The 26,985-nt window shown below is 43.7% G+C and overlaps 1 protein-coding gene across 1 annotated transcript in view; it reads right to left on the bottom strand.

The window, feature by feature from the left end:
• Positions 1 to 26,985, bottom strand: part of TSNARE1 (t-SNARE domain containing 1) — a 383,201-nt gene that overhangs the window by 171,011 nt on the left and 185,205 nt on the right. Inside the window, exons 5-7 of the mRNA XM_081874759.1 lie at positions 17,134 to 17,224; positions 6,346 to 6,420; positions 4,338 to 4,394 (exon numbers count right to left, since the gene is read on the bottom strand). Of these exons, the coding sequence (XP_081730885.1) occupies positions 4,338 to 4,394; positions 6,346 to 6,420; positions 17,134 to 17,224 (223 nt within the window). The remainder of the gene's footprint in view (positions 1 to 4,337; positions 4,395 to 6,345; positions 6,421 to 17,133; positions 17,225 to 26,985) is intronic.

The raw sequence follows: 26,985 nt of genomic DNA, 5'->3' as shown, positions 1-26,985 counted from the left end.
AGCACAAGAGCGCTCTCCCCTCTTGCGGCTTCCAGCAACTGCTATTCAGAAGCATCGCTGCCTCCAATTGTGGAGGAAGAATAGCCATTGATAGCTGTCTCCTCCACGAATCTGTCTCGTCCACTTTTAAAACCATCCAACTTGGTAACCATCGCTGCCTCCTGTGGGAGGGAGTTCCACAGTTTAAACTTGCACTGCGTGAAGAAGGACTTTCTTTCACCCGTCCGGAAACATTCAACGTTTAGCTTTACCGGATGTCAACAAGATATGCTGCTAGGATTTTGGAGGTGGTGGGTACCCCAAGATATGGGATCCTCTTTAATGAGGGTCCTGGTTGTGCACAGACCCCTGAGGCACCCCCGCAGGGAGAGTTGTTGCACAGCATGGCCCAAGCCTTAACCGTTGTGCCCCAGGATCACGCCAGGCTGTTTGGGCCAATCAGGGCAGTTGGTGCGATTCCTGGGGCCTATAAAAGCGGCAGCACGGCGTAACTGGGGGTACTTGCTTCGGCTGCTGAACCCCCGCCCTGCCTCACTAATTTTAGGTGCTGCTGCTTTGGCCTTGCTTTGGTTTGGGTCGCCTGTTTCAGAGCAAGAGCTGGGTAGGAATTTTTCCATTTGGCAGAGTGGATGTGGCCACTTGGTTTTCGCCTACCCCCTTAGCAATCGTCACAACTTTGTAAGGTTTGGCGGTGAGGCATTGGCTTATTGAAGTGTGTGGGAGGGGAGGTGCGGCCATCACCTGCCCCTCCATGAATAAGGGTATTCCGGTAAAGGAATCTGGGGGTCTGGATCTCGTCTGAAGTTTGCTTGAGGGGCTAGGGCCATGCCAAGACCACAGGAACCCCGGGGTGAGCTTCCTTGGTCTTCATTGATGTTGCTCCCTCGTTTGGTGTTTACTGTCAGGGAACTGCCATCGGTTCAGGAGGGAGAGAGGAAAAGCTGAATGGATTATAGACAGCCTCCAGGGATCCTGGGAAGCAGCTCCTCTTTTCTTCAATGGAGGAGAGTAAACACGCCTCCAGTGGAGAGGAGCTGCAGGAGTCGGGAGAGGCGAGGCGGTGCTAGGACACCTTGCCTGGGCAAAGTGGGGAGGAGAGGGGTCCTCCATTACCCACACCCCCCTTGCGCAGAAAGCATCCGCGCAGAGAGGGGAGGCGCAGACTGGGCGTCAAGAAGCTGCTTTGCTGGGGCAAGTTTAGAAACCGCCCACTCACGGATACTGCCAGCGATTGAGTTAGCCACGGGAGAGTGGCGCTCCGGACAGATAAGGTTTATTTTGGCGGCAAAAGCAAGGCTTCACAGCCAAGCAGGGAGATATTTGCCTGCTGCTCTCAAGCAACCCCTTGGAAACATTACATTTACCCTTTCAGACTTCCAGCCAGAGAGGCAGGAGTCAAATATAGTCTGTTGCCAATGCCTAAGCCAACAGCGCTCACTTTGCTGTAGTCAATAAAGTTGTGGCCTAAATTTTGCCCAATAACTTAAACTAAAATTATGTGTCAGTGTGAAGTTATTTTCAGGGGAAGAGCCTCGAAGCACAATCATCTAGTCCAGGCACATTCAACTCCCAAGAGACTGCGCTCTACTGCCAGTATTATTGGTTTTTTTTTAAAAAAAAAAAAATACTGGCAGTGATCTACCCTTTGTCGTTGCCAAGAGTTTTTGAGCTTTTGGGGGGGAGGGTTGCCAAGAGTTGTTGAGCTTTCCCCTCCATATTTATTTCATCCAGCAATCGACCTGGAGCACACCGGCGATTGACCTGTCTATCGCAATCGACCTATTGGACATGCCTGATCTAGTCTAATCCACCAGCCATGCAGCAATCACAGCTAAATAATTCCTGACAGACAACCATCCAAACACTACCTTCAGAAAGTTCTTCCTCTTATATAGCCAGAATCTCCTTTCTTATAACTTGAATCTATTAGTTTGCTTCATTTCCCATGTGTCAGCCCTTTAGATATTTGAAGATGGCTATCCTATCTCCTCTCAGTCTCCTTTTTCCATGCTTTGAGCCTCCCAGGAAGATGAAAGACTTGGGTTGCAAAGAGTCACACTGTTTGCCACTCTGTCTATTTACACTTCAAGACTTAGGTCAGTTTCACCGCAGACGGCAAACTGTTCAACATATGTCATCAGTCCATCTCTCGAGCGATATCAATTGGTCCTTTTCAGTCCAGGGACCAGCTGGGACCTATTATGACACAAACGAACCCAACCCCCCCCCTTCCTATTGTGTGAAAAAGCAATACATTTCATGAAGGCTCACAGTCTCCAAGGAACGGCAAGCTGTCTCCCACCTCAGAATAAATGTGGACTCTTCCATTTGTTATACAGGATGTTAACTTTACTGCTTCAATAGATGCACAATGCACCAAAATTACTGGTGCTGTGGGGAGCTGTGCTTTGCAAAGTCCCTGGCTGTTGTACACAAGAGAAAATAAAATCAACAGTAATGGTGCATTAAAGGCAGCTTTCAAAGCCTTCAATTCCCTTGCTTTATTTTGCTTTGTGGAGGAAGGAAGAGGGAAAATAGATAAAAAAAAGGGAAAGCAAGAATGGATAATAGATGCAGATGGGCATGTGTGGAAAAGCATAAAGGCACAGAGATGGAATCCTTTTTTAAAAGTCTGAACAGAAAAGAACCTACATGTATTTATTTTTTCCCCTTTCAACTGGAACACCACAAGCAGCATCCAAGCACAAGAGGGCTCTCCCCTTCTGTGATTTCCAGCAACTGGCAGTCAGAAGCACTGCTACCTTTAACAGGGGCAACGGAGGATATATGGGTCTACATTGGCTCCCTGTACGTTTCCAAGCATAATTCAAAGTGTTGGTGCTGACCTTGAAAGCCCTAAACGGCCTCGGTCCAGTATACCTGAAGGAGCGTCTCCACCTCCATCGTTCAGCCCGGACACTGAGGTCCAGCGCCAAGGGCCTTCTGGCGGTTCCCTTGCTGCGAGAAGTCAAGTTACAGGGAACCAGGCAGAGGGCCTTCTCGGTAGTGGCACCCGCCCTGTGGAATGCCCTCCCTTCAGATGTCAAGGAAATAAAGAACTATGCAACTTTTAGAAGACATCTGAAGGCAGCCCTGTATAGTGAAGTTTTTAATGTTTGATGCTTTGTTATTCTTTTATATTTGTTGGAAGCTGCCAAGAGTGGGTGGGGCAACCCAGCAAGATGGGTGGGGAATAATAATAATAATAATAATAATAATAATAATAATAATAGCAGCTTTGCACATACAGTGGTGCCTTGCAAGACGAAAATAATCCGTTCCGCGAGTCTCTTTGTCTAGCAGTTTTTTTGTCTTGCGAAGCATCCCTATTAGCAGATTAGCGGATTAGCGCTATTAGCGGCTTAGCGGCTATTAGCGGCTTAGCAGCTAAGCGGCTATTAGCAGCTTAGTGGCCTAGGAAAAGGGTGGGAAAAGGAAAAAACTCGCAAGACTCGCAAGATGTTTTCGTCTCGCGAAACAAGCCCATAGGGAAATTTGTCTTGCGAAGCGCCTCGAAAAACGGAAAACCCTTTCGTCTAGCGAGTTTTTCGTCTTGCGAGTTTTTCGTCTTGCGGGGCACCACTGTACATGTCTAATCTTGCCCCTTTCCCAAATTGATTGCTGTGTGTGTTTCCTTTTTGTAAATCTACCAAAGAATAAAATAAAATAAAACTGGTAGAGGGTGTGTTTGCTGTGTCCTATTGGTGCAGTACTGATAGCACGCACCCTTCTTCTGATAGGAATTCCTTTTATGGGGGACACTAAAAATGGGGGTGGGTCAAGGAGGATCAGTTGTGTGGGGGAGTGAGAAATGTCCCTATATTCATCTGAGAAATGTTGGTGAATATGAGCCTTACACTACCTGAGTTAAAGCTGCCTAAAGTGGTGGTCATTGCCACATCTCATTGAAGTTCACAGCTATTCTATGTGTTGCAAATTATAAAGACTTCATAGTTATAACTATAGAGACCTCTGGGATCAGCTTCACCCACAGAGCTCACCTAGAACGACTGAAAATGCCACGAAAGAGACCCAACCCATCTTCTCCAAGCTGGTGGGCAGTTTGGCCTTCACCCCAGTCTCTTCTGGAGGAGGACCTAGGAGGACCGTCCACCAGGTTCTATGGTTCAAATAATCCACACCCACTTTCATTAGTTTGCAGGTCAAGATGATACAGAGAGGGATAAAAAAAATCTGGAAGTCCTTGCAATGCAGGAGAAGGGAGGGATTTCAATGAGATGTTTTGCACCTTGCTAAACATTTGGTGTGTGATACCAAGAAGAAAATTAGAGGTTGGCATATCGGTTCAAAATGCATTGAACAAATATTGTGCTTACCTGCTTCCTACTACTCTGTCCCTTGGGAAGCAGAGCTTTTGACTTCTCAGCGATTTTCTGGAAATACAATAACAGAATTAGTGGTCAGAACTGAAATGCATTAGAAACTTGTGTGTGTGTGTGTGTGTGTGTGTGTGTGTGTGTGTATGCTCGCGCGCACACACAGAAAGGAATATTGGGGGATGAGCTAACCCTATAATTTAGGAAAGGGGAGGGGAGTGCTTTGAAAGGGTAGGCCTTTTGAGAAATCAGAAGTAATTTTAACTTCAAGGGCGACAGGGTTATCAAAAGCAAAGCATGCATTTAAAAAGTGACAGCCCCAAGTGTGGGGAAATAGCAATTTGCCACTCAACAACAGCTCCCTGACACAACCAGGCCACTCAGGGAGCGGGAATATGCAATGGATAATTTTGGCACATTGTAATTTATTAAAAATAAATATATAGGTGGGAAACCGCCTGTGTAGGTTCTGATGGAACATGCATGGCTGAACGAGAATTGCAGAATGTATTCAATGACACCAATGACAGGTGTCATTGAATACATTCTCTCCAGATATGCCAATCCAGATTTATGATCAGGAAGGGAATAAAACAGCTCAAGCCTCAACAGGTGAGAACCATTGACCTTGGGCCAGCCATCATCTCAGCCTAGCCTACCTCACTGGGTTGTTGTAATGATAAAAGAGGAAGGGGGAGAACCATGTACACCATCATTGGAGGAAAAGTGTGATAGTTGGGTAAATAATCATGGCTGTGTCCAATGCTGTACACTTAGGGTTCAACTCATGCAATGGGGTGTCCCCTTCATCTCTCCCTGAACTGCTCTGGAGTGTTCCTCAAGCCTCTGGAGGAGATTTTGTGGGGGAAAGGAAGAGGAGAGAAGGGAGAGGATCTCTGCTGACTTCTGTGCAAGCAGAATGGCACTCTTGGACACAACCCTAAACAAATAAGGAGAATTCTGGCAGGAATTGGAATAGGAACTACCGTAATATACAGGTTCGTGCAGAATGGAAAGTGACCAACACTCTGTTGAGGTGGAACCATATGTAGTTGCCAGAGATGAGTTAGGTGATGGAAATGAAGAGCTAAGAAAGGGGACCAAATTTGGGAAATGTACAAAAAGATCCTCATTGCCAGAGTGCTCTTCACGATTATGCAGGCTCCAGAAAAGGATATTTCACCTCCACCCATGTTGTTTTGCCATGCTGCTTCATTCAGCTAAATGCCAGCTTGGCTTGGCAAGTTGACTATGAGCTGAAACCTACCCGGGACCTCCTCTCCAGCAGCCCATGCATTGGCACGAATCCATGGTTTAGTGTGACATGAAGCAGGCCAGGGAATTAGTGCAGCTCCCTACCTGCCTATGCAAAGCCTTAGCCTTGGAGTTCACCTTTCAGTCTCAGCAACTTGCTTCCAAGTTGGGAGGTTCTTTTAGGCTAAGTTCCTGGCTTAGGAAGATTTGAAATCCCTGGCCATTTCTTTGCACTGCGAATCCCCGTGATGGGGTGAGCTCCCGTTGCTCGGTCCCTGCTCCTGCCAACCTAGCAGTTTGAAAGCACGTCAAAGTGCAAGTAGATAAATAGGAACCACTCCGGCGGGAAGGTAAATGGCATTTCTGTGCACTGCTCTGGTTTGCCAGAAGTGGCTTAGTCATGCTGGCCACATGACCCAGAAGCTGTACGCCAGCTCCCTCGGCCAGTAAAGCAAGATGAGCGCTGCAACCCCAGAGTCGGCCACGACTGGACCTAATGGTCGGGGTCCCTTTACCTTTACCTTTTTACCTCCCTCTGAACTGTCGGCCTCCAATATTCTACCTCGGATGCCTCCTCTTGGCTACTCTAAGACCACTCTGCTTGTTTTTGGTCCCGACTTTTCTGCACATCTCCTTCCTCTTAACCCTCTGAGTAAAGTTATCATCTTGTGATCACTCAGAACACCCTGGAAAGGGACTCCTACCCATTCCAACACAGCTTATTTATTTTTTTCAGATACAGACTCATAATCACCTTTTGCACTGTTCCATATCGCTGAATGGCATCAGAGAGCTGGTTCTTCAGCCGGTCCAACTGAAGTCGTTCTTGCTACACAAGATAAACAAGAAGATCAACAAGCATCATTAGCAGATAACAGGATATTGCTTTTCTGCCACTAATTAACCAGAGATAGTAAATTCTTAAGGCCCCTTGACCCTCCAACTTATTACATTAGCACCAGGCTGATATTAGGCTGAAGCTGCAACATGGCACAGAATTTACCATATCTAATATTCATCTATTATTATTAGTAGTAGTAGTAGTATTACTATTATATTTATACCCCGCCCATCCGGCTGAGTTGACCCAGCCACTCTGGGTGGCTTCCAACACACACACAAAATTAATAATAAAACATCAACATTAATAGTAATAATCAGATCCTATTTAAAAAGTCACAACAACATTAAAATAAACAACTTATACCAAATAAAGCAATATGCAATAAAGCATTAGAATCCAATAGTAAACACTAAAATTAAACACTGGCAAGTAATAATTAGACAGTTTACACTTATTTCAATAAAGAATCACTCATCTATAATCAATACAAATAGCAGCGAATCACAATACATAAAATACCACAAATCATACAAAACAATGTAAAAGGATTAAGTTAAGAAACAAAGACACACAGCTTATAAAATTATTTGAAACAAAACAAAAACTATCCCAGTCTCTCTCTTGCAATGCAGGAATCATTTTGCCCAAACTTGGGGCTCAAAACTATGACCCTGAGATTAAGAGTCTCATACTCTACTGAGCTATCCTTCACACAAGGAGTGGTAGAACAACAACAACAACAATAATGATGATGATGATGATGATAAAAAAAATGTGCAATTGCTTTCAGATTCTTCCTGGGAAGTGATTTATAAACAAAACCAATCATATTATTATTATTATTATTGGCAAGTGTATTTTAAACTGACTTTAAATTGAGCCATGATTGCGAAGCATCATATAGCCTGTCTGGGCTAAGTGTTTGTGTGTTTGTGTGTGTGTGTTTGTGTGTGTGTGTGTGAAGAAGTGATGTTACTGTGCAACTGGACCACATTATTTTGTTCCTTTTCCAGCTCCTGAGCGAACGCACACAGAAGGGAATTCCATTCTATGCAGCTTGAAGAAACTCTACTGTGGAGCATCTCGAAAGCACAATTGCCTGAATGGCGCTCGCAGAGTGATTGTGTCAAATCCTTGTCAAAGCTGTTTCTGAATGCATTTAGAGGATGCCACTCCCGAAGACAGATGGGGAAGAAAGACTGATTTCATTTACATTGCACTGGTGCTGAATAGGGCAGGCAACCTTGGGAAGTAAAGCATGATCACCGTTGAAGAAACGGATCAGACATATATTCTCTGCCATGAGGCATCAGAAGATGAATGCATTTGTGCTACGCAAGGTAAACAAGCCATTTGCAGTATGGCTGTAAGCAAGACAAATAATAAGTCTTGATTCCAAGGTGGCAGAGAGTGACATGCTTGTCTAGAGAGCCAGTGTGGGATAGTGGTTAGATAGAGTGTCAGATTAGGACCTGGGAGGCCAGGGTTCAAATTCTGACTTGGACATCTTGACCAGTCACTCACTTTCAACCTAACCTACCCCAGAGGGTCTCCTTGAGTTTCCTTGAGTCTCCTTGTGTTTCATGTTGTTGTTGTTGTTGTTGTTGTTGTTGTTGTTGTTGTTGTTGTTGTTGCCTTTCTTGGCCACATCCAGCTGTTTCTTCTTATGTTCTTGTAACTGCTAGCTCATTTGCCATCTACTATATGGTTTCCTCCCAGCAAAGTGGGAATTAAAACTACAGTGGTACCTCAGGTTACATACGCTTCAGGTTACAGACTCCGCTATCCCAGAAATATTACCTCGGGTTAAGAACTTTGCTTCAAGATTAGAACAGAAATCGTGCTCTGGCGGCGCAGCGGCAGCAGGAGGCCCCATTAGCTAATGTGGTGCTTCAGGTTAAGAATAGTTTCAGGTTAAGTACGGACCTCCGGGATGGATTAAGTACTTAACCCGAGGTACCACTGTAGATACATATGCAAAATTTGCTGAAAATATACCAATAATTACAATGAAAACAGCTTAAAGAACTGCCATTCAAAGTTTCATATATTTTTTTACTTAGCCAATGTATTATAAAAATGCTTTTGTTTTGTTTTTCGAAAATTGCTATTTATTCGGCTGCTGCGGGGAGATCGATATCTGACAGTGCAAGAAAAGAAACCAAACAAAGCGGAAACAAAATGATCTATTGATTCAGCAGGCTGACAATGCTGATGATGCTTTCTATTATCTGTAATTTAGAGATGCATTTCCTACCATGATTTATAACTATTATCCAGTCTTGGATAGCAACCCAGGAAATCTCATCACAGGACTTGTCAAACACAAAGAGCCATGTTAGAACTCATCAACCGCAGGGCCAGAGCTAGTTTGCATGCTCTAATTCTCTGGAATTAATCTAATTTGCAAAAAACATTTCCCACAACAACACTGTTCTGGTGCACTCATAACGTTCTCAGTCTCTAAATTATGGATTATTAACCAGTCTCTGCTTCGACTGTGCTCTCTCTTCCATCAGGTTGCTTGAGACACAATTAAACCACAATTATTCTGATGTATTTATCAACATCTGCACCAGCTATGCTTCAGCCTAACCAGAACCACTTTAAAACTAAGGATGGGCAAGTGTATTTCTGGAGCAATCCTGGCTCACATTTTGTTTTTTTACCCATATTGACATGCAATTCTGTTTCTGAGTTTCATTTTATTTTTAAGTCTCAAAATATGTTTATTCACACAAGTGCATATCTTGGGGTTTCAACAACATTAATTAAATCTCCATTTTGGTACATCCAAACTGTGGGAGCTATGTTGCTACATTTGGAGACATGTGAAATCCGATGGAGAGCTTATTCTGATCGCCAAATGTCACACGGCAGTTCTTTGTGGTTTAAACTAACTTCCTAGAACAAACACACATCAGAATAGAACTATCTATGGTGGCTTTCCAAGTCCCCGTCTCTCTGCCATCCCAGCAAAACAGGCCACCTATAGAACTACTAATATTGTGTCGTATAGCACAGCATCAAACATGCAAACATGCGCTGGATTATAGAGAAAGCTAGAGAGTTCCAGAAAGACACCTATTTCTGCTTCATTGACTATGCAAAAGCATTTGACTGTGTCGACCACAGCAAACTATGGCAAGTTCTTAAAGAAATGGGAGTGCCTGATCACCTCATCTGTCTCTTGAGAAATCTCTATCTGGGACAAGAAGCTACAGTTAGAACTGGATATGGAACAACTGATTGGTTCAAAATTGGGAAAGGAGTACGGCAAGGCTGTATATTGTCTCCCTGCTTATTTAACTTATATGCAGAATTCATCATGCGAAAGGCTGGGCTGGATGAATCCCAAGCAGAAATTAAGATCGCCGGAAGAAATATCAACAACCTCAGATATGCAGATGACACAACCTTGATGGCAGAAAGTGAGGAGGAATTAAAGAACCTTTTAATGAGGGTGAAAGAGGAGAGCGCAAAATATGGTCTAAAGCTTAACATAAAAAAAACGAAGATCATGGCCACTGGGCCCATCACCCCCTGGCAAATAGAAGGGGAAGGAATGGAGGCAGTGAGAGATTTTACTTTCTTGGGCTCCCTGATTACTGCAGATGGTGACAGCAGTCACGAAATGAAAAGACGCCTGCTCCTTGGGAGAAAGGCAATGGCAAACCTAGACAGCATCTTAAAAAGCAGAGACATCACCTTGCCAACAAAGGTCCGTATAGTTAAAGCTATGGTTTTCCCAGTAGTGATGTATGGAAGTGAGAGCTGGACCATAAAGAAGGCTGATCGCCGAAGAATTGATGCTTTTGAACTATGGTGCTGGAGGAGACTCTTGAGAGTCCCATGGACTGCAAGAAGATCAAACACATCCATTCTTAAGGAAATTAGCCCTGAGTGCTCACTGGAAGGACAGATCGTGAAGCTGAGGCTCCAATATTTGGCCACCTCATGAGAAGAGAAGAAAAGACCTGATGTTGGGAAAGATGGAGGGCACAAGGAGAAGGGGACAACAGAGGACGAGATGGTTGGACAGTGTTCTCGAAGCTACCAGCATGAGTTTGACCAAACTGCGGGAGGCAGTGGAAGACAGGAGTGCCTGGCGTGCTCTGGTCCAGGGGGTCACGAAGAGGCGGACACGACTAAACGACTAAACAACAACAAGCACAGCATCAAAGTAACACTTCTTATTTGCAGAATGTGGGTAGATATGGGACAGGGATTTTCAGCAAATGTGAAAGATCAAAAAGGAGAAAGGCTTCTTTGCGTTCATGCACCATGGTCATGTTATAAAGTAGTTGTGCTCTATGTTATAAATCAAGCTCTACTAAGAGTTGTTTTCTCTCCACCCCACCCCATGTATTTTTTATCAATTAAAAAATTAGGATGGATGGACTACACAGAATTGGACAAAATGACAGGAAGGATTCGAAACCTGCAGGACCAGAGATTTACAGAAGATTGGAAGAAATATACAAACTATTTGAAGAGCATCTTTAATCAGCAAATTACGCTAGTAGGACTACAAGAAGTTTTGTAAGGAAGAATATATGAAGTATTGCAAAGAAGAGAAAGAAGAGAGATATTAGTTATGATATTTAAATGTAATAGTGAAAGTAAGAAATGTAAATTAAGTGAAAAAGATTGGAAAATTTTCAGATGTGATTGATGGAAGTCAAAAAAATTGTATAAGATATAAAAGTATGTTTAATAATTGTTGAAAATGTTATGTTAAAAAACTAATAAATATATATATAAAATTGGGGTGGAAGGAACAAATGTTTATTCCCAAAGGGTGGCCCAGGGGGGCGGAGTCTGAGAACCACAGGCTTACAGTCTCTCTCTTGGTTAACTCCTGGTCATCCTGGGGACCTGAAGAAGCCTTTCCCAATCTGCTTTTACCATCTTTTGAGCCATAAGACTCCAGCACTTTGACTTTCACTTTTCCTCCTGATCCAACCATCCCATCCAACACATCTCTAGAGGGATCATGACAACTGTAAGTAACTTGCAGCTTGGTAGCTCTTGTGTTGTGCAACCTGTTCTATCTGGGTCGTCTTCTTCTTTGGCGATCCCTCATAACCATGTCTTCCATGAACATAGCTTTAACAGTGAGTCTGTAAGTGACTGTGGAGGCCAATTCTGGATCCACACGTCCTTCCACAGTAGGTTTCCAGGTGGGAGTTGATCACGGTGAGGGTTTGCCAAACGTGCCTTCCTCTTAGCACCTCTTCTCCCTTGTGTCCTGAGTTCGAGTGTCTTCAAAGCCCATGACACCCTTGGTAAAGGCTGTTCTCCAATTGGAGCGCTCACAGGCCAGTGTTTCCCAGTTGTCGGTGCTTATACTACATTTTTAAAGATTTGCCTTGAGAGAGTCTTTAAACCTCTCTTGTTGACCACCAGCATTATGCTTTCCATTTTTAAGTTTGGAATCGAGTAGTTGCTTTGGAAGACGATCGTCAGGCATCCGCACAACATGACAAGTCCAAAGAAAGTTGATGTAGAAGAATCATTGCTTTGACACTGTGATCTTTGCTTCTTCCAGTACACTGGTATTAGTTTGCCTGCCTTCCCAAGTGATGTGTAAAACATTTTCGGAGACACCGTTGATGAAATCTTTCGAGGAGTTGGAGATGGCGTTTATAAGTGGTCCATGTTTCACAAGCATACAGCACGGTTGGTAGTACAATAGCTTTGTAAACAAGCATTTTGGTTTCCCTGCGAATGTCCCAGTCCTCAACCACTCTGCACTTCAGTCGGGAGAAAGCTGCACTTGCAGACCTCAGGCTGCACTCGCAGAGCTCTATCTGGGTGCATTCAACACAGCCTGAAGCTCAAGCCCAGGGATGTCGTTGGACTCCAACTCCTATAAGCTCCAGCCAACATGGTTGCTGGACAGGTGTGGTGGCCACTGGAGTCCATTAGAAGAAAACAGGTTTCCCACCTCTGCACTATCATAGCATCCCTCAGATGGCTTTGCAAATCCTTCTGGGGGAACAAACATTGCTCTCTCTCTCTCTCTCTCTCTCTCTAAGCACATGAAACAAACAGTACACAACATAATGCATTCAGAAGGGATAGACTGCAAAGCTCTAAATCAACAGATGGTGTCTCATGATATCAGAAGCTTTATGAGAGAGAAGTTTTGGAGCACTATTCGGAAATTCCCCAAGAGGAACATCGAAGCTCAGCAGCCAGTACCCATTTGGGCCATTTGTTCTGAGGGAGAAAGATTGCAGGTTTCACATCACAATGTGTAGGTTTAATTATTGCAGCAGCAGGGTGATGCAGGTGAAAGAGGGGGGAGTGAAAGATTGTACATCTGTTATACAAATTTAGTAGGAGGTTCCATAAGCTATTATGGAATGCCAAGACAGAGGACCACACTTCTTCCTCATGCCGGAATATTAACATTTCCTTCTTCTGCAAACCATACTTTCAAAATTCATTTATTTGCAAAAAATAATAATAATAATAAAAAAATTCTCTCCTAGCTTTTCTTGCTCCAATTATACTTTGTTTTGTTTTTGCCGTGCTGCCAATGTTGATGGTACCAGGAACTATTCTCTCTCTCTCTTCATTTGACGTCCCATTGGACCCAATTTGCGCCACAGAAAACGTCTCTGGAAGTCTCCGGCCAATTTTCCTGCGTCTTGATAACAGACCACAAGAAGAAATCTTTCATTTTATTTCACCCGAGCTTCCGTTTGGTAACTTAATAATCCAATCACCTGCTGCACCATTTGGAGAAGAAGAAGAAATGCCCTTATAAATTTGAGATGGTGCTGCATTTGCAAAAGATGTTGTACACTTTAATTGTTGTGTTGAATTTGGTACAAATTAGGTAAAGGTAAAGGGACCCCTGACCATTAGGTCCAGTCGTGGCCAACTCTGGGGTTGCGGCGCTCATCTCGCTTTATTGGCCAAGGGAGCTGGCATACAGCTTCCGGGTCATGTGGCCAGCATGACTAAGCCGCTTCTGGAGAACCAGAGCACCGCACGGAAACGCCGTTTACCTTCCCGCTGGAGCGGTACCTATTTATCTACTTGCACTTTGATGTGCTTTCAAACTGCTAGGTTGGTAGGACAGGGACCAAGCAATGGGAGCTCACCCCATCGCGGGGATTCGAACCGCCAACCTTCTGATCAGCAAGTCCTAGGTTCTGTGGTTTAACCCACAGTGCCACCCATGTCCCTTGGTACAAATTTGCCACTATCTAACAGGGACCTCTCTCCGACCTTGAGAGAGTCTTAAAACTTCTTTTGTTGACCACCAGCATTACGCTTCCCATTTTTAAGTTCAGAATAGAGTAGTTATGAGACAGCAGCGCTGGTCATCAGGAGGTCATTGCCATCATAGATTGGCTCCACTCCAGTAATCATTGTGCGGGACACTAAATATGCTATATCATAATGGTGGTTACCTGAGCTCAGTCACCCTGCATGCTAGCAGATAAAGCCTACACGAGCCGCCAGCAGAGACTAATTAGACTTCCATACCTGGGTAGAAGCAAACTATTCACAATTTAATATTAACTCCATTATCAGCTGCCAAACTTTGACCACAGTCCAGGAAAATCCCATTCATCCAGATGCCTTTGATTTGGGAAATGAAGCGATTCATCCAAATGTTGAGATACAAGAATCCTGACATGAAAATATTCCCTGCAATTGGTTCCCAGACCCAGAGTTCATGAATAGGACTCTGGAAGACCTGGTAACGGAGTCTTTAAATTCTAGCCCTACTAGGATGAACTACCGTGTTCTTTTGATGATCATCACCATCTTGATAGGGTGCCTGCTGGTTATAACTGCACAGTTTCGAGAGACATGTCCTATATCTGCACAGACTAGCCAGAACACCCTCAAGATTGAAATTAGATTTTCCGCCTTAAAGAGGCATCCATTCAGAAACTCCGAAGGTTCCCTGGAATACGACGAATGTGAGAAATAAGCTGAACACACAAGGGCTATGAGTTGGGCGAGGATGCCCAAGACTGAGTCTTGCGACCAAAATATTTATACAGATGCATGGTGTAATGGTTCCAGGGGTTGCTCGTGCGTAAATCGGCGCCACGCTTGGCTGGGTTACCTGGGTGAACCCTTTCTGTCCGGACAGCCACTCATCCGTGGCTGCCTCAATTGCTGGCAGAATCCGTCAGTGGGCGTTTCTTGAACTTCTTCCAGCAAAGAAGTTCTTTGACGCCCAGTCTCCTCCTACTCTCCCTGCGTGGAAGTCTTCTGTGCAGGGAGGGTGTGGGCAGCGGAGGACCCATGCTCTCCCCGCTGGTCTCCGGCGAGGAGTCCTGGAGCCTTCTTGCCGATTCCCCCATCTGCCCCCCTTCTCCACTGGTGCTACGCTTATTTCTTTCCCCAGCAGATGGGCTGCCTCTCTCCCTCCTGGGACGCTCTCCGGCATCCCTCTGGAGCCCTCCCTCCCCCTCTGGCTCCGATGGCAGTTCCCTGACACATGGTCTGGAGCAGAATGATATTTTGAACAACATTCTTCCGTTTTTGCTTGGGGATCATGTTCTCTTCTGTTTAGTTTCCGTTCCTTAATTATATTGGTAGATTGGTATTGTTTCATAGCGTGTTGCTTAGTTTGTGCTGTTAAATTAGGTTAGCTTAACAAAGGTTGCACAGATTGATTTTTTTTGTACGTATGAATATAATTGTTTCTAATATGTTCTGAATTGTTATATATTGCTCATTTGATATACTGTGGGCCGTTTGAGCACAATTTTGTAGAAAAATGGCAGGCGCGTAAACAGATGAAGACGATGGTGCTGATGATCTCAGTCCCTAAATTTCATGCTTTCCACACACACTCCATCTCCATATTTTAAATATTTTCCCCACAAGGGTCCCCTGATCTGAGCCACATGGACCTGGCTCCTTTTCCAGGGGTGGAATGGAGGATGACATTAATTGTTTTGCTCTCTTCCCATTGATAAAGCCATTGCTCTTCCCTTTTTAAGACTTCCAAAAGCTGTCTGCTCACAGAAGGCATTGTTACACATGTCCGGAATAGAAACCTGGAGTGGTTGCTTAAAACATTGTTGATTGATTTATCTTACACACACACACACACACACACACACACACACACACACACACAACTTACAATGTAAAGCATGATCTAGTGTATGGATCTGGCCTGGATGTAATTGTGCCATAAAACATCTACCAAACTGGTGCAGCATAGTAGCAGTTGAACCCTAAATATCCTTACTAGGGCTGAGCAGTTACTGCCTTGGCATCTTAAGATATCATAGTGTAGAACTGCATCTTAAGATATCATAGTGTAGAACTTTGAACTTGTAAGCATTTCCTAATGAGGAAAACAGAAACTTTGAAAGGATTTGGGAGATGTCATGCAGTCCCAATCCGGCTGCCTATTAGAATTAAAAACAAACAAAAAACTAGGAGAGCTAAACATGGATGCCACAATTTCCTGTTACCTCCGTCATTTTTCAGTGTTTGATGCTTCCGTCTTCCATTTCAAACGAACTGCCTGTATCCAATATTAAAGATATTCAAAGCAGATCCATTAAAAGTGATGGATATGACTTACAGGTCTATTCATTTCAATGGATCTACTCAAGGTAGAACTTAGTTGGCTATAACTCAACAGGCTTTCTCTCTCTGTGTTTAGATACAATTAAATGTACAGGTTCTGCTGTTCACGTCTCTACACTCCAAAGTAGTTACTTTTTAACATGAATGCTGCTGTGCAAAAATGGTACACAGATACAGAAATAAAACCAGGAATCTTGGAAACTGTTCATTATTAGGAGAGCATGACTTAAAACAAGGAACCTTAGGGGGGATCACTGGGAAGCCTCCTTCCTTAAAAATGGGAAAAAAATATGCTTCAAAAATATGGATGAGTGCAGTCTAGTGCACATTAACTTGTGAGTAATTCCCAATTAACAGGACTTACTTCTGAGTAAGGCATACATAGGATTCAAAACAAAAAGTAATGGAGACCAAGGTGAAGAGTTGGTGGAAGAAGATTGGAAAAAAAATTAAAGTCTATCTACAGAAACATTGCAAAATTAAGGAATGTTAGAAGGTTGTTGGAATGAAGTAAAGGATTAGGTTAAAATTGATTTTTTAATTGGTGAAAGACGAGAATTACAGTATATTAAGATAAATTATTAGGATAAAAACAAAGTTGGAAAGGATTTGCTGAAACATCTAATTGAACTAGAATGCAAAAAAGGGAGGTGTGAGGAGGTCAAGGAAATAAGCAAAAGAAAGAAAGTTATGTAAAGGCTTGATTTGTTTTTCTTTTTTGTCAATTTTTTTGTGCCTTTTTATTTTTATTTTTATTTTGTCCCTTTATTATTTATCTTTGTATTTTTAAATTTGAATAAATACTATTTTAAAAAAAACCAAAAAACAAAAAGTAATGGGATAGTTCAAAGAGACCCTATTGGTCCTCCTTTGGGTACATTCATAGAAACAGAGATTTAGCATTTAGTTGTGCTGCCTCTTCCTTTCCTATGCATAAGAAATTCACAGGATCTGAAATGCACTGGATCAATAAAGACCTCTTTTGACTACAACCCCTTTGCTTTCCCCTTCCAGCTCCTTTATGGAGTTTCCATTTTTCCTGGGTTTTGCAGCCATAGGATTGTGCTGCCACCCTCCACAACTTTGTCAGAAACCATTTCAAAGGCCACTTACCCTTGAAGAACCTCTGATGACCTCAGACAGCTGTCGGATGGCATTTGTGCATGTTGTGATGGTTTTGTTGGTCTCTTGTTGCATCATGTGCCTTGAAAGGAAGAAGGAAAGAAAGAAAGAGGTCAATGACTTTGCAGCAATAATAATAATCAAAAGTTCTTTCAAAAGCCATCCCTGGAAACATAAGTGTCAACCTTTGTCAGTGCTCTACTTTCACATCGATGTTGGGTGCACCAATTAATGCCAATTAATGCTCCTGAGCTGTAGGGCTTGACTTTGAAAATTCTGGCGAACCAGAGAAGCGCAAGGAAACGCTGTTTACCTTCCCGCTGGAGCGGTGCTTTTGAACTGCTAGGTTGGCAGGAGCTGGGACCGAGCAACGGGAGCTCACTCTGTCGTGAGGATTCAAACCGCTGACCTTCTGATTGGCAAGTCCTAGGTTCTGTGGTTTAACCCACAGTGCCACACAGTAGTAGCATACATAAATAACCTTTTTTGACACCTGGGAATTTCAGTCTGAATGATCAGACTGTTGGGGATAATACAAATGCACTCTTGTATCTTAGACCAGAATGATGAATTCATGATTCCTGTAGTGCAGATTGAACCATAACAGCCAGCCAGCTTGTAGCTGTTAAATTTCACAACTGGAAGGTGATGGGCAGGGGGAACTGGACTCAGAGGAAACACACAGAGCCAATCCCCTACTCCTTAGAATCCTTAAACTGTGAAAAGAGATGTTCCTCTTACACCTTAAAGCGCAGAAAGTAAGCAGACATTTCTCCTTAAAGGACACTTGATACAGGACACAGTTACACAAAGTATATCCACCATAGCCTCATCCCAGTCCTCCAGCACCATCAATCCCTGACCATTGGCCATGCTGGTTGCCGGGAACGCCATAGGTTCCACAGCCCCTGATTTAAGTTGCAAGGACTACCCTGCAGGTGGGATTGACCTCAAAGTTGAATTGCACTGGAAAAACACAGTTGTGTTTCTTTCCAGAGATCACTTTGTTCATGTTCCATCATAGCTTAATTTCACCTCGCACACCATATGTGGTTCAATGGAATCCGGAACCTTCAGATTCCAGTATAGTGCAAAGATGCTCCCTTTTCCAACAAACCTATCTGTGTTGGTGCTGACCTTTAAAGCCCTAAATGGCCTCGGTCCAGTATATCTGAAGGAGCATCTCCACCCCCATTGTTCTACCTGGACACTGAGGTCCAGTGTTGAGGGCCTTCAGGCGGTTCCCTCGCTGCGAGAAGCCAAGTTACCGGGAACCAAGCAGAGGGCCTTCTCGGTAGTGGCGCCCTCCCTGTGGAACGCCCCTCCCACCAGATGTCAAAGAGAACAACAACTACCAGACTTTTAGAAGACATCTGAAGGCAGCCCTGTTTAGGGAAGCTTTTAATGTTTGATGCATTACTGTGTTTTAATATTTTGTTGGAAGCTGCCCAGAGTGGCTGGGGAAGCCCAGCCAGATGGGCAGGGTATAGATAATAAATTATTATTATATTATTATCTGACTTCAATAATATTTGGTCATTTTTGTCATCTGTACCTCAAACCAGTTCTTAGCATCCAAGAAAGGGTCCTTCTCTCCCCCTCTCCAGTTATAGCTAATAGCCAACCTCTCAGCAACATGGAGAAGACTCGCCAACTCCGTATCTGCTAGCAGGACCAATGATGCTTTCATATGACAAAACAGTATAGCTTACATATGAATCATTCTAGATCCTTTGATGTGCATCAGAGGCCCTTCTCTGTGTGTCCCACCCAAGGGAAGGGTAGAGGCCTTTTCAGAGGTCTCCCTCTCCCCAGTCTATGGGATGCTATTCCCAGAGAGACACGCTGGGATACTGTACATCTCAGTCAGTTTTTTTGCCTACAGACTTTTCTTGCCTTCACAGACCTAATGGTGGTGCTCATCTCTCAGTCGGTGTAGGGAGGACTTGGTGCCTATTAAAATGTATTACTGGGTGAGCTTTTTTATTTATCTTGTATTGTCAAGTGCTTCCATTTTTCTGTGGTTTTAAATCGTTTGCGTGTGTTGTCGTGTTTTCACCGTCGCGGCAAACAGATCTGACAAATGAAAGCAACCTCCCTGGGATCTTTGAGTGAAAGGTTGTGCAAAAATTAATTAATTAATTAAGAAACTAATAAATCATGATAACAGGTTCCATAGTAAAAAGAGAACCAGTCATTCCCCCTCTTTGATCAAGGGCAACTTCCAGGATCCCATTAGCTTATTATGAGCACATCCAACAAATATGAATTGTATCTGCTCATATTGAGTCAAAGCACCAAGAACCAAATAATATCCATAGTTCAAAGCAAAGCAGATTTCCCCCAATAGAATGCCTTGTAAGAAACTAAAAATAACGATAACCATCTGAAGGAGCGTCTCCACCCCCATTGTTCAGCCTGGACACTGAGGTCCAGCTCCGAGGGTCTTCTGGCGGTTCCGTCACTGCGAGAAGTGAAGCTACAGGGAACCAGGCAGAGGGCCTTCTCAGTAGTGGCACCCGCCCTGTGGAATGCCATGTCAGATGTCAAGGAAATAAACAACTATCTGACTTTTAGAAGACATCCGAAGGCAGCCTTGTATTGTGAAGTTGCTAATGTTTGATGTTTTACTATGTTTTATATATTCTGTAAGCCACCCAGAGTGGCAGAATATAAATAATAAAATTATTATTATTATCATCACCATCACCGTTGTGGGTCAGACAAGATGTTACAAGGAATTGCATTATTATTTTTCCCATTAAAAAGAAGAACACAATAAGGCAGCAACCCTTGAATCTGATAAGAATAAGGGTCACTCTTTCTTCCAGATCAAAAACTGCCCTCTCCTGCAAGCCAATTTTTCATCTGTGGTGGGAATTGTAGAAAGTGCCCCTTGAGACCTCTGCTTTAGCCTGAACTAATGTGCATTCTATGGTTACATGACTGGCAGCTTCACCTCTGTGGCAAATCTATGCAGCGTGCGCCACTTTGCAAGAAAGGGCTCCCGAGAGCTTCAAAGCAGCGAGCACAGGTAGAACAGATGCCTGTGATTAAAAGAAAAAACACGCTGCAATTTTATGCACAGTACCCAGCAATCCTATAAACGAGAACTTAGTGTACCATGAAGATAACATCTCTTCAGCCACAGAGCAGTACTTCAGATACATATTACTGATATATATATATATGTGTGTGTGTGTGTGTGTGTGTGTGTACTAGAGAGAAGAGGCTATTTTTGTCACTGCTCGGCAGCTGAAGAAGAGTCAAAGAAGAAAAATACACAGTGGGCCAGGACTAAAGGATGCTCTTTGGATTGAAACAACAACCAAAAAACCTTGGCAGAATAGACATCATTAAGCTGCCACATGGTGCCTTTCTCATCCATGTTTTCAGTGTTTATAGCACTTACTGTTCTGAACACGAGTCCAATTGATCACATGCATACACACATAACCAGTTGCCTGATATGACTCTCTAGGGAATAGTTTTTTTTTGCCACCCTTCTACTTATTCGGTTCTCTGTTTTATATCCCACTTTGCCTCTACAGAGCTCAAGGTGGGATACATGTTTTCTCCCCTCTTCGACATCATGCAATCTTTTAGCCACGGGATGTTTAAAGACACCAACGCATTATTATTTCTAATCCTTCTAACCTCCTTTGGGGTAGGTTTGCGGGTATGGCAGAAGGAGATAGGATCTGCCCATGCGATGCCCACCTGGTGGAAACTCTAGCTCACGTGGCCCTTAAATGTAAAATGTATGATGATCTCCACCAACAATTTCTAGACCAGTGTTTCCCAACCTTGGGCCTCCAGCTGTTTTTGAAATACAATTCCCATCATCCCTGACCACTGGTCTTGCTAGCTAGGGATGATGGGAGTTGTAGTCTAAAAACAGCTGGAGGCCCAAGGTTGGGAAACACTGCTCTAGACCATTTATGTATTCCAGCATGGAAACCAGAGACAGAAGTTATATGCTTCTTATTACAGGGAAGAGACCAGGAGCTCATCAAGACAGTAGCTAAGTTCCTCTATTTGATTTGCTGTCACCGAAGTATGCTACAGGATCCTGCCCTTGCTGGAGACCCACAGATTGCTCGCCTCTTCTTCCCTTTGGCAAATGACTGTACTGTTGAAATGGCGACAAGATCACACTGGCCTATTTATTCTGAATGTTTCTATGTGATGCCAATAAAGGTTTGATGATGATAATGATAATTATTTCAACTTGCTAAGGGTTGCAGCCAACTCAGCTGCATTCCGAGTAAAGCCGTTGACATTAAATGGACCTGCCACTTCTGTGCATTTCAGTGGGTCTACTCTGAGTAGACTTCGCTCAACTATCTGCTTATTTTGTATGCATTTGTTGCTGATTCGCTTCTTTTAAATCCTATATTTTTGGCAAATTGCTTCTTATTAAAAGCGGCATATAAATGTTTTAAACGGAACATGGAATTTGCTGCAAGGGAATCACCCTCAAACACATTCCCTTCCTTGTTCTGCCAGCTTGCAGTGGAATCTGGTAAAAAACCCCAAAACGCAGCTCTTTCCTCCGCCTGCATTTGTTGCACAGCGTGTCTGTATAGATATATAGATTAAGCATCTCCCTCGCTGTACCATAGGGTGACATTCCTCGGAATCCAATTCTTTCCGCCTGAGACGTCCCTTTAATTAACTTCTTACTGTCCCGTGGGGAGAAGGATACAGCTGAAAGCCAATAATAAAAATAATACTGACATATCTTATTACTCTTCCATATTAAAATAAAATAAAATGCTGTGGGAGGTGAAATTCCAAAGCTTTATTTTTTAATGAAGATCTTAATGGCACCGAATGTAAATTAAACCTAATTACGACCTGATTTATGAATGAGTCTCCAAGAGTGAAGCCTCGCAAAGTTAATTATGCTGACAGTGCAGCAAAGGCAAGAGACATTGAGTTTCGAGACGGCTGAGAATGGCCATTGGGTGGAGGAAAGAAGGAGTGGGGAACCTGTGGTCATGCAGATGTTGATAAGCTACAACTCTGTCATTCCAAGATAGCATGGTCAAGGATACGTTGTAGTCAGGCAACATCCAGACAGTCAGAGTTTCCCCATGGAAGAGAACATAGCTTGCCTTCAGAAGGTCCCATGGCCGTTCCCCAGTGTGATGACCTGGGACTCCGGAACCAGAGGAGTCTCAGTCTGCACCGGATCCTTTGCCTCAGGCATCATCTGAACCAAGTCTGGGGCCTGATTCTGAAGAGTCCCAGTCTGCACAGGTTCCCCTGCAACAAACATCAGCTGGGCTGAGTCAGGGGCCTGAGCCTGCCCTGCCTCCAGATGTGGGGATGACCTCGTTGCCTCCAGCTGGGCCATCACTTACAGCTGCTCCACTACTGGTTGGGTCAGGGGAGGCTGAGGCGGCCTCTGGGTCTAGTAACCCACTGACGTCTCCTGAGCTGCAGAGACTAAGGTCTGAGGATCAGGATCGGAGATTTCACCCCTCCCATATCCAAGAATCTCCTGACGAGTCTGCTGATTCTCCAGAGAGGAGGAGCAGTGTTCTGCTTTCTACTTATTCAGCTCCAGCACCAAGTCAGTCAGTCAGTCAGTCAGTGTGTCGGGGAGAGAGAGAGAGACTGAGTGTTAGAGATCGTGTGTAGAGATAAGGTTGCTGCTAAGAGCAGCTGCAGACACTCAGTGCAGCATTCATTTATGCTTAGACCTATTTAGCTCTGTATATAGTTTTGTATTATAGTTGTAGTTATAGAATAAAAGAAGATATTCTACAGAGCTGCTCTCCGAGTCGTTTATACACTGCTAGACTCTGCTATACTCTGCTGTGCGACGACTGTATTGTGGAAGTGAATCCGGTGCTCACAACTCTAAGCTGTGAGTCCACAGCACTTTGACCTGGTGGTCTCTGGAAGTGCTACCCAGCTCGCCTAGCCCAGTCGGGGTTAAAGTGCATGAGTCCAGTTGGTGACACTGGCTCAAGGGCGATGCTGACAGTTACCCAGGCAAAGATAAAAGGCTGTTGGACCCTGCCGCAGGTTGCAGAAGCAACATTGCTGTATGCCAGATCCTGCACCTGTCCTTGCCTGGTTTCCTGCCTCATGTCCTGCCTTGGCTCTGTCAGACTGACTCCTAGCAGAACCTATGGATTCTGGACCGGACCTGGACCATGGTTCTTGGATTATGCTGGGTGGGCCCAGCACACCCAGAATCTTCAGGTAGGGCTGGAGAGGGCCCTGCCCAAACCCCTGGACAACTACTGCCAGTCAATGTCAAAAATAGCAAGCTAGGTGGGCAGATGAGGGCTAGAAGCCATCAGCATGTGACAGCGGCCACATCTTCAGAACTGCTCCAACTGGCCGGCTAAAACAGGTGAGAATAGCCAAAGGGTCACAAACCCTTAATAATAATAATAATAATAATAATAATAATAATAATAATAATAAATTATTTATTTGTACCCCGCCCTCCCGGGCCGGAGCTGTGCTCAAAGCGGCTAACATCATATAAATAACACAGTATACATAAAAACAGGCATCAATTAATGAAAATGTATATTAAAATTAATTTGTTGTTGTTTAGTCGTTTAGTCGTGTCCGACTCTTCGTGACCCCATGGATCAGAGCACGCCAGGCACTTCTGTCTTCCACTGCCTACAGCAGTTTGGTCAAACTCATGCTGGTAGCTTCAAGAACACTGTCCAACCATCTCGTCCTCTGTCGTCCCCTTCTCCTTGTGCCCTCCATCTTTCCCAACATCAGGGTCTTTTCCAGGGAGACTTCTCTTCTCATGAGGTGGCCAAAGTATTGGAGCCTCAGCTTCAGGATCTGTCCTTCCAGTGAGCACTCAGGGCTGATTTCCTTCAGAATGGAGAGGTTTGATCTTCTTGCAGTCCATGGGTCTCTCAAGAGTCTCCTCCAGCACCAGAATTCAAAAGCATCAATTCTTCGGCGATCAGCCTTCTTTATGGTCCAGCTCTCACTTCCATACATCATTATTGGGAAAACCATGCCTTTAACTATATGGACCTTTGTTGGTAAGGTGATGTCTCTGCTTTTTAAGATTGCCATACTCCTTTCCCAATTTTGAACCAATCAGTTGTTCCATATCAAGTTCTAACTGTAGCTTCTTGTCCCACATAGAGATTTCTCAGGAGACAGATGAGGTGACCAGGCACTCCCATTTCTTTAAGAACTTGCCATAGTTTGCTGTGGTCGACACAGTCAAAGGCTTTTGCATAGTCAATGAAGCAGAAGTAGATGCCTTTCTGGAACTCTCTAGCTTTCTCCATAATCCAGGGCATGTTTGCAGTTTGGTTTCTGGTTCCTCTGCCCCTTCGAAATCCAGCTTGCACTTCTGGGAGTTCTTGGTCCACTTACTGCTTAAGCCTGCCTTGTAGAATTTTAAGCATAACCTTGCTAGCGTGTGAAATGAGTGCAATTGTGTGGTAGTTGGAGCATTCTTTGGCACTTCCCTTCTTTGGGATTGGGATGTAGACTGATCTTCTCCAATCCTCTGGCCACAATCCTCTCCAATCCTCTGGCCATAATATTATATTATGTAGAATAGCCTCATCCAAATTCTCCATATTCTCTTGCTCCTATCGTCCCTGATCACTGACCATGCTGCCTAGGGCTGATGGGAGCTGGAATTCTAAGGTATTTGGAGTGTATGTGTTGGCTACCCCATCATAGGCTCTACATCAGCTGTGCATATGCAAAATGGGTGCACAAAATGTGTACAAGGAGCAAAATGTACACAACACTAGAGGGCAGAGTGGAATGGAGCAGACCTCCGATTGTCAGAGAGTCCAACATGGGATGTAATTTTCTGCTCAGTCCATCCCTATGAAGTGTATGCCTCATATTTAATTTGAATTTGTATCTTCCTTCATCTCACTCTTCCTCTCTTCCCCCAAGCTGATCTTCCCTTTCTTCAGTCTTTAGTTGACATTGATATAAGATATTTTAGGAACTCAATTATTGTTTGCGTATTTGAGAATTCACCCCTTTTTTTGTCTCTTTAGTTTTGAACCAATTTCATTTTAATTGGTATCCTTTTTTATAGTTTTTAATACTGTAGATCTTGAAAAAGCAGTTCGATAAAATTCATATTAAGAGAGAGAGATAGAGATTGCTTTGAGGGGGAAGAAGTGCCAAATATCAAATAAAGTGGAATTATTTCAGAAAGCAGCTATTAAATTAGAATGTAGCTGAAATGGATAACGCCACATTCCTAGGCATACTTACTCAGATACAAGTTCAACTGAGTTTGATCGGAATCACTACTAGAAATGGAGGGGGAATTCAATTCAGTTCGCATTAAAATGTAAACCAACAGAATTTGCACTTTCTGGACAATGTGAGAAATGAAATGCAGCCATCCTTGAAATCTCGCCCCACTTACATAGCTTTGGGGAGGCAGTGTGAGGGCTCTGGCAGCTTCCCAGAGCCCTTGCACTGCCTTCCCCAAACCCAGTAAGCATGGCAATGCCTTCCTTATCAGTCTCTGGGAAGGTGTGAGGGCTCTGGGAGTGTTCCAGAGGCTGGTAAGGAAGGCACTTCATCACTTGGCAAGGTCTAGGAATGTCCCAGGAGAGGACCTTCCCAGATGTCGCTTTGTGGTGGCGGGGAAACATTTCCAGGGATTCCTGACCTTGTGTGATTTTGCCTTTGTGTGTGGACCCCCGGAACCGAACCCTCAAGTAAGTGGTGGGCCCATTGCAATTAATTTAGGAGTTTTAATATCTTGCCCTTCCTCCAAATCAGAGCACAGGGCAGCTGACAATAAAAAAAATCACACAACATCAATTACAAAAAATAAAATCATACATCCATCAAAAAACAAACACACACCAAGTTGACACCAAGTTAAACTCCAACCAGCCCCAACATCATCAGAAACAATGGTCCCTCTGGTTCAGTCTTGTTGTTCTCCCAAATCCCCCAACATTTGCCCAATGAAAATAGAGATGTCCCCTCCCACATTTCTCGAATGAAAATAGGGACATCCTATTCCATACTCTCCAACGCTTCTCCGATGAAAATAAAGATGTCCTAAGGAAAAGTGGAATACTCCAGGAACAAATCAGAAACTAGGACAGCTTCTGGAAATCCAGGACTGTTAAAAGCAGGGGAGGCAGCATATATTGGAGGCCAGTTAAGTCAGATAATGTGTTCCAAACATAGCTGCTCCACATACATTCCCTGGCACAATGGCTCCTGGGAAAGCAGACTCAGCGTAACTTGTTTATCAAAAAGAGGAGAAAATAAATAAGAAAGCTTCAAGTTTTACACTTGCTTGAGAAATTCTCTGGTTAAGAGGGAGGTCTAGGTAACATTAAAGTGGGTTTGCAATTAGCTCTTGAAATACAACCCTATTATCATCCCTCTTTGGTTTTAATGTATCTGTGAGAGTTTTTCATGGAACTTTGAAGTGTCAGGCATAGCTCTAATGGCTTTAGCCCAAACGTAGAAGAGTTTTCCTGCACAGCGAAGAAGCTAGTCGAGGTGGAAATGACTAGTCAGCTAGACTCAGAATAACTATTTACAGGATTTATTAAAAGGAAAAGAAACCAGTAGAGTTTCTGCATATAAAACAAAGTAAAATAAATCCTTTCTTTCTCTCTCTCTCTCTCTTAACCATACACAGCACTCCTACTCCTAACACACCTAACCCCAAACTGTGCTAGCATTCCTAGATAACAGAGTTGAGTGCTGGTCGTTAACCAATCGGAGTAAGTAGTTTCTAGGTCAAGCAGACCTTGGCTTTCTGTCAAGAGTAAATTGACACTGCCTTGAGTTAATTGTGTGAAGCCAGAATCTGTAAGTTTTCATGAGAAT

The sequence above is a fragment of the Podarcis erhardii genome, assembly GCF_964252035.2.
Source record: "Podarcis erhardii genome assembly, chromosome: 8".
Classification (NCBI taxonomy): Eukaryota; Metazoa; Chordata; class Lepidosauria; order Squamata; family Lacertidae; genus Podarcis; species Podarcis erhardii.
Note: the sequence above shows the minus strand (reverse complement) of the source record. Positions and strands in the feature narration are given on the sequence as shown.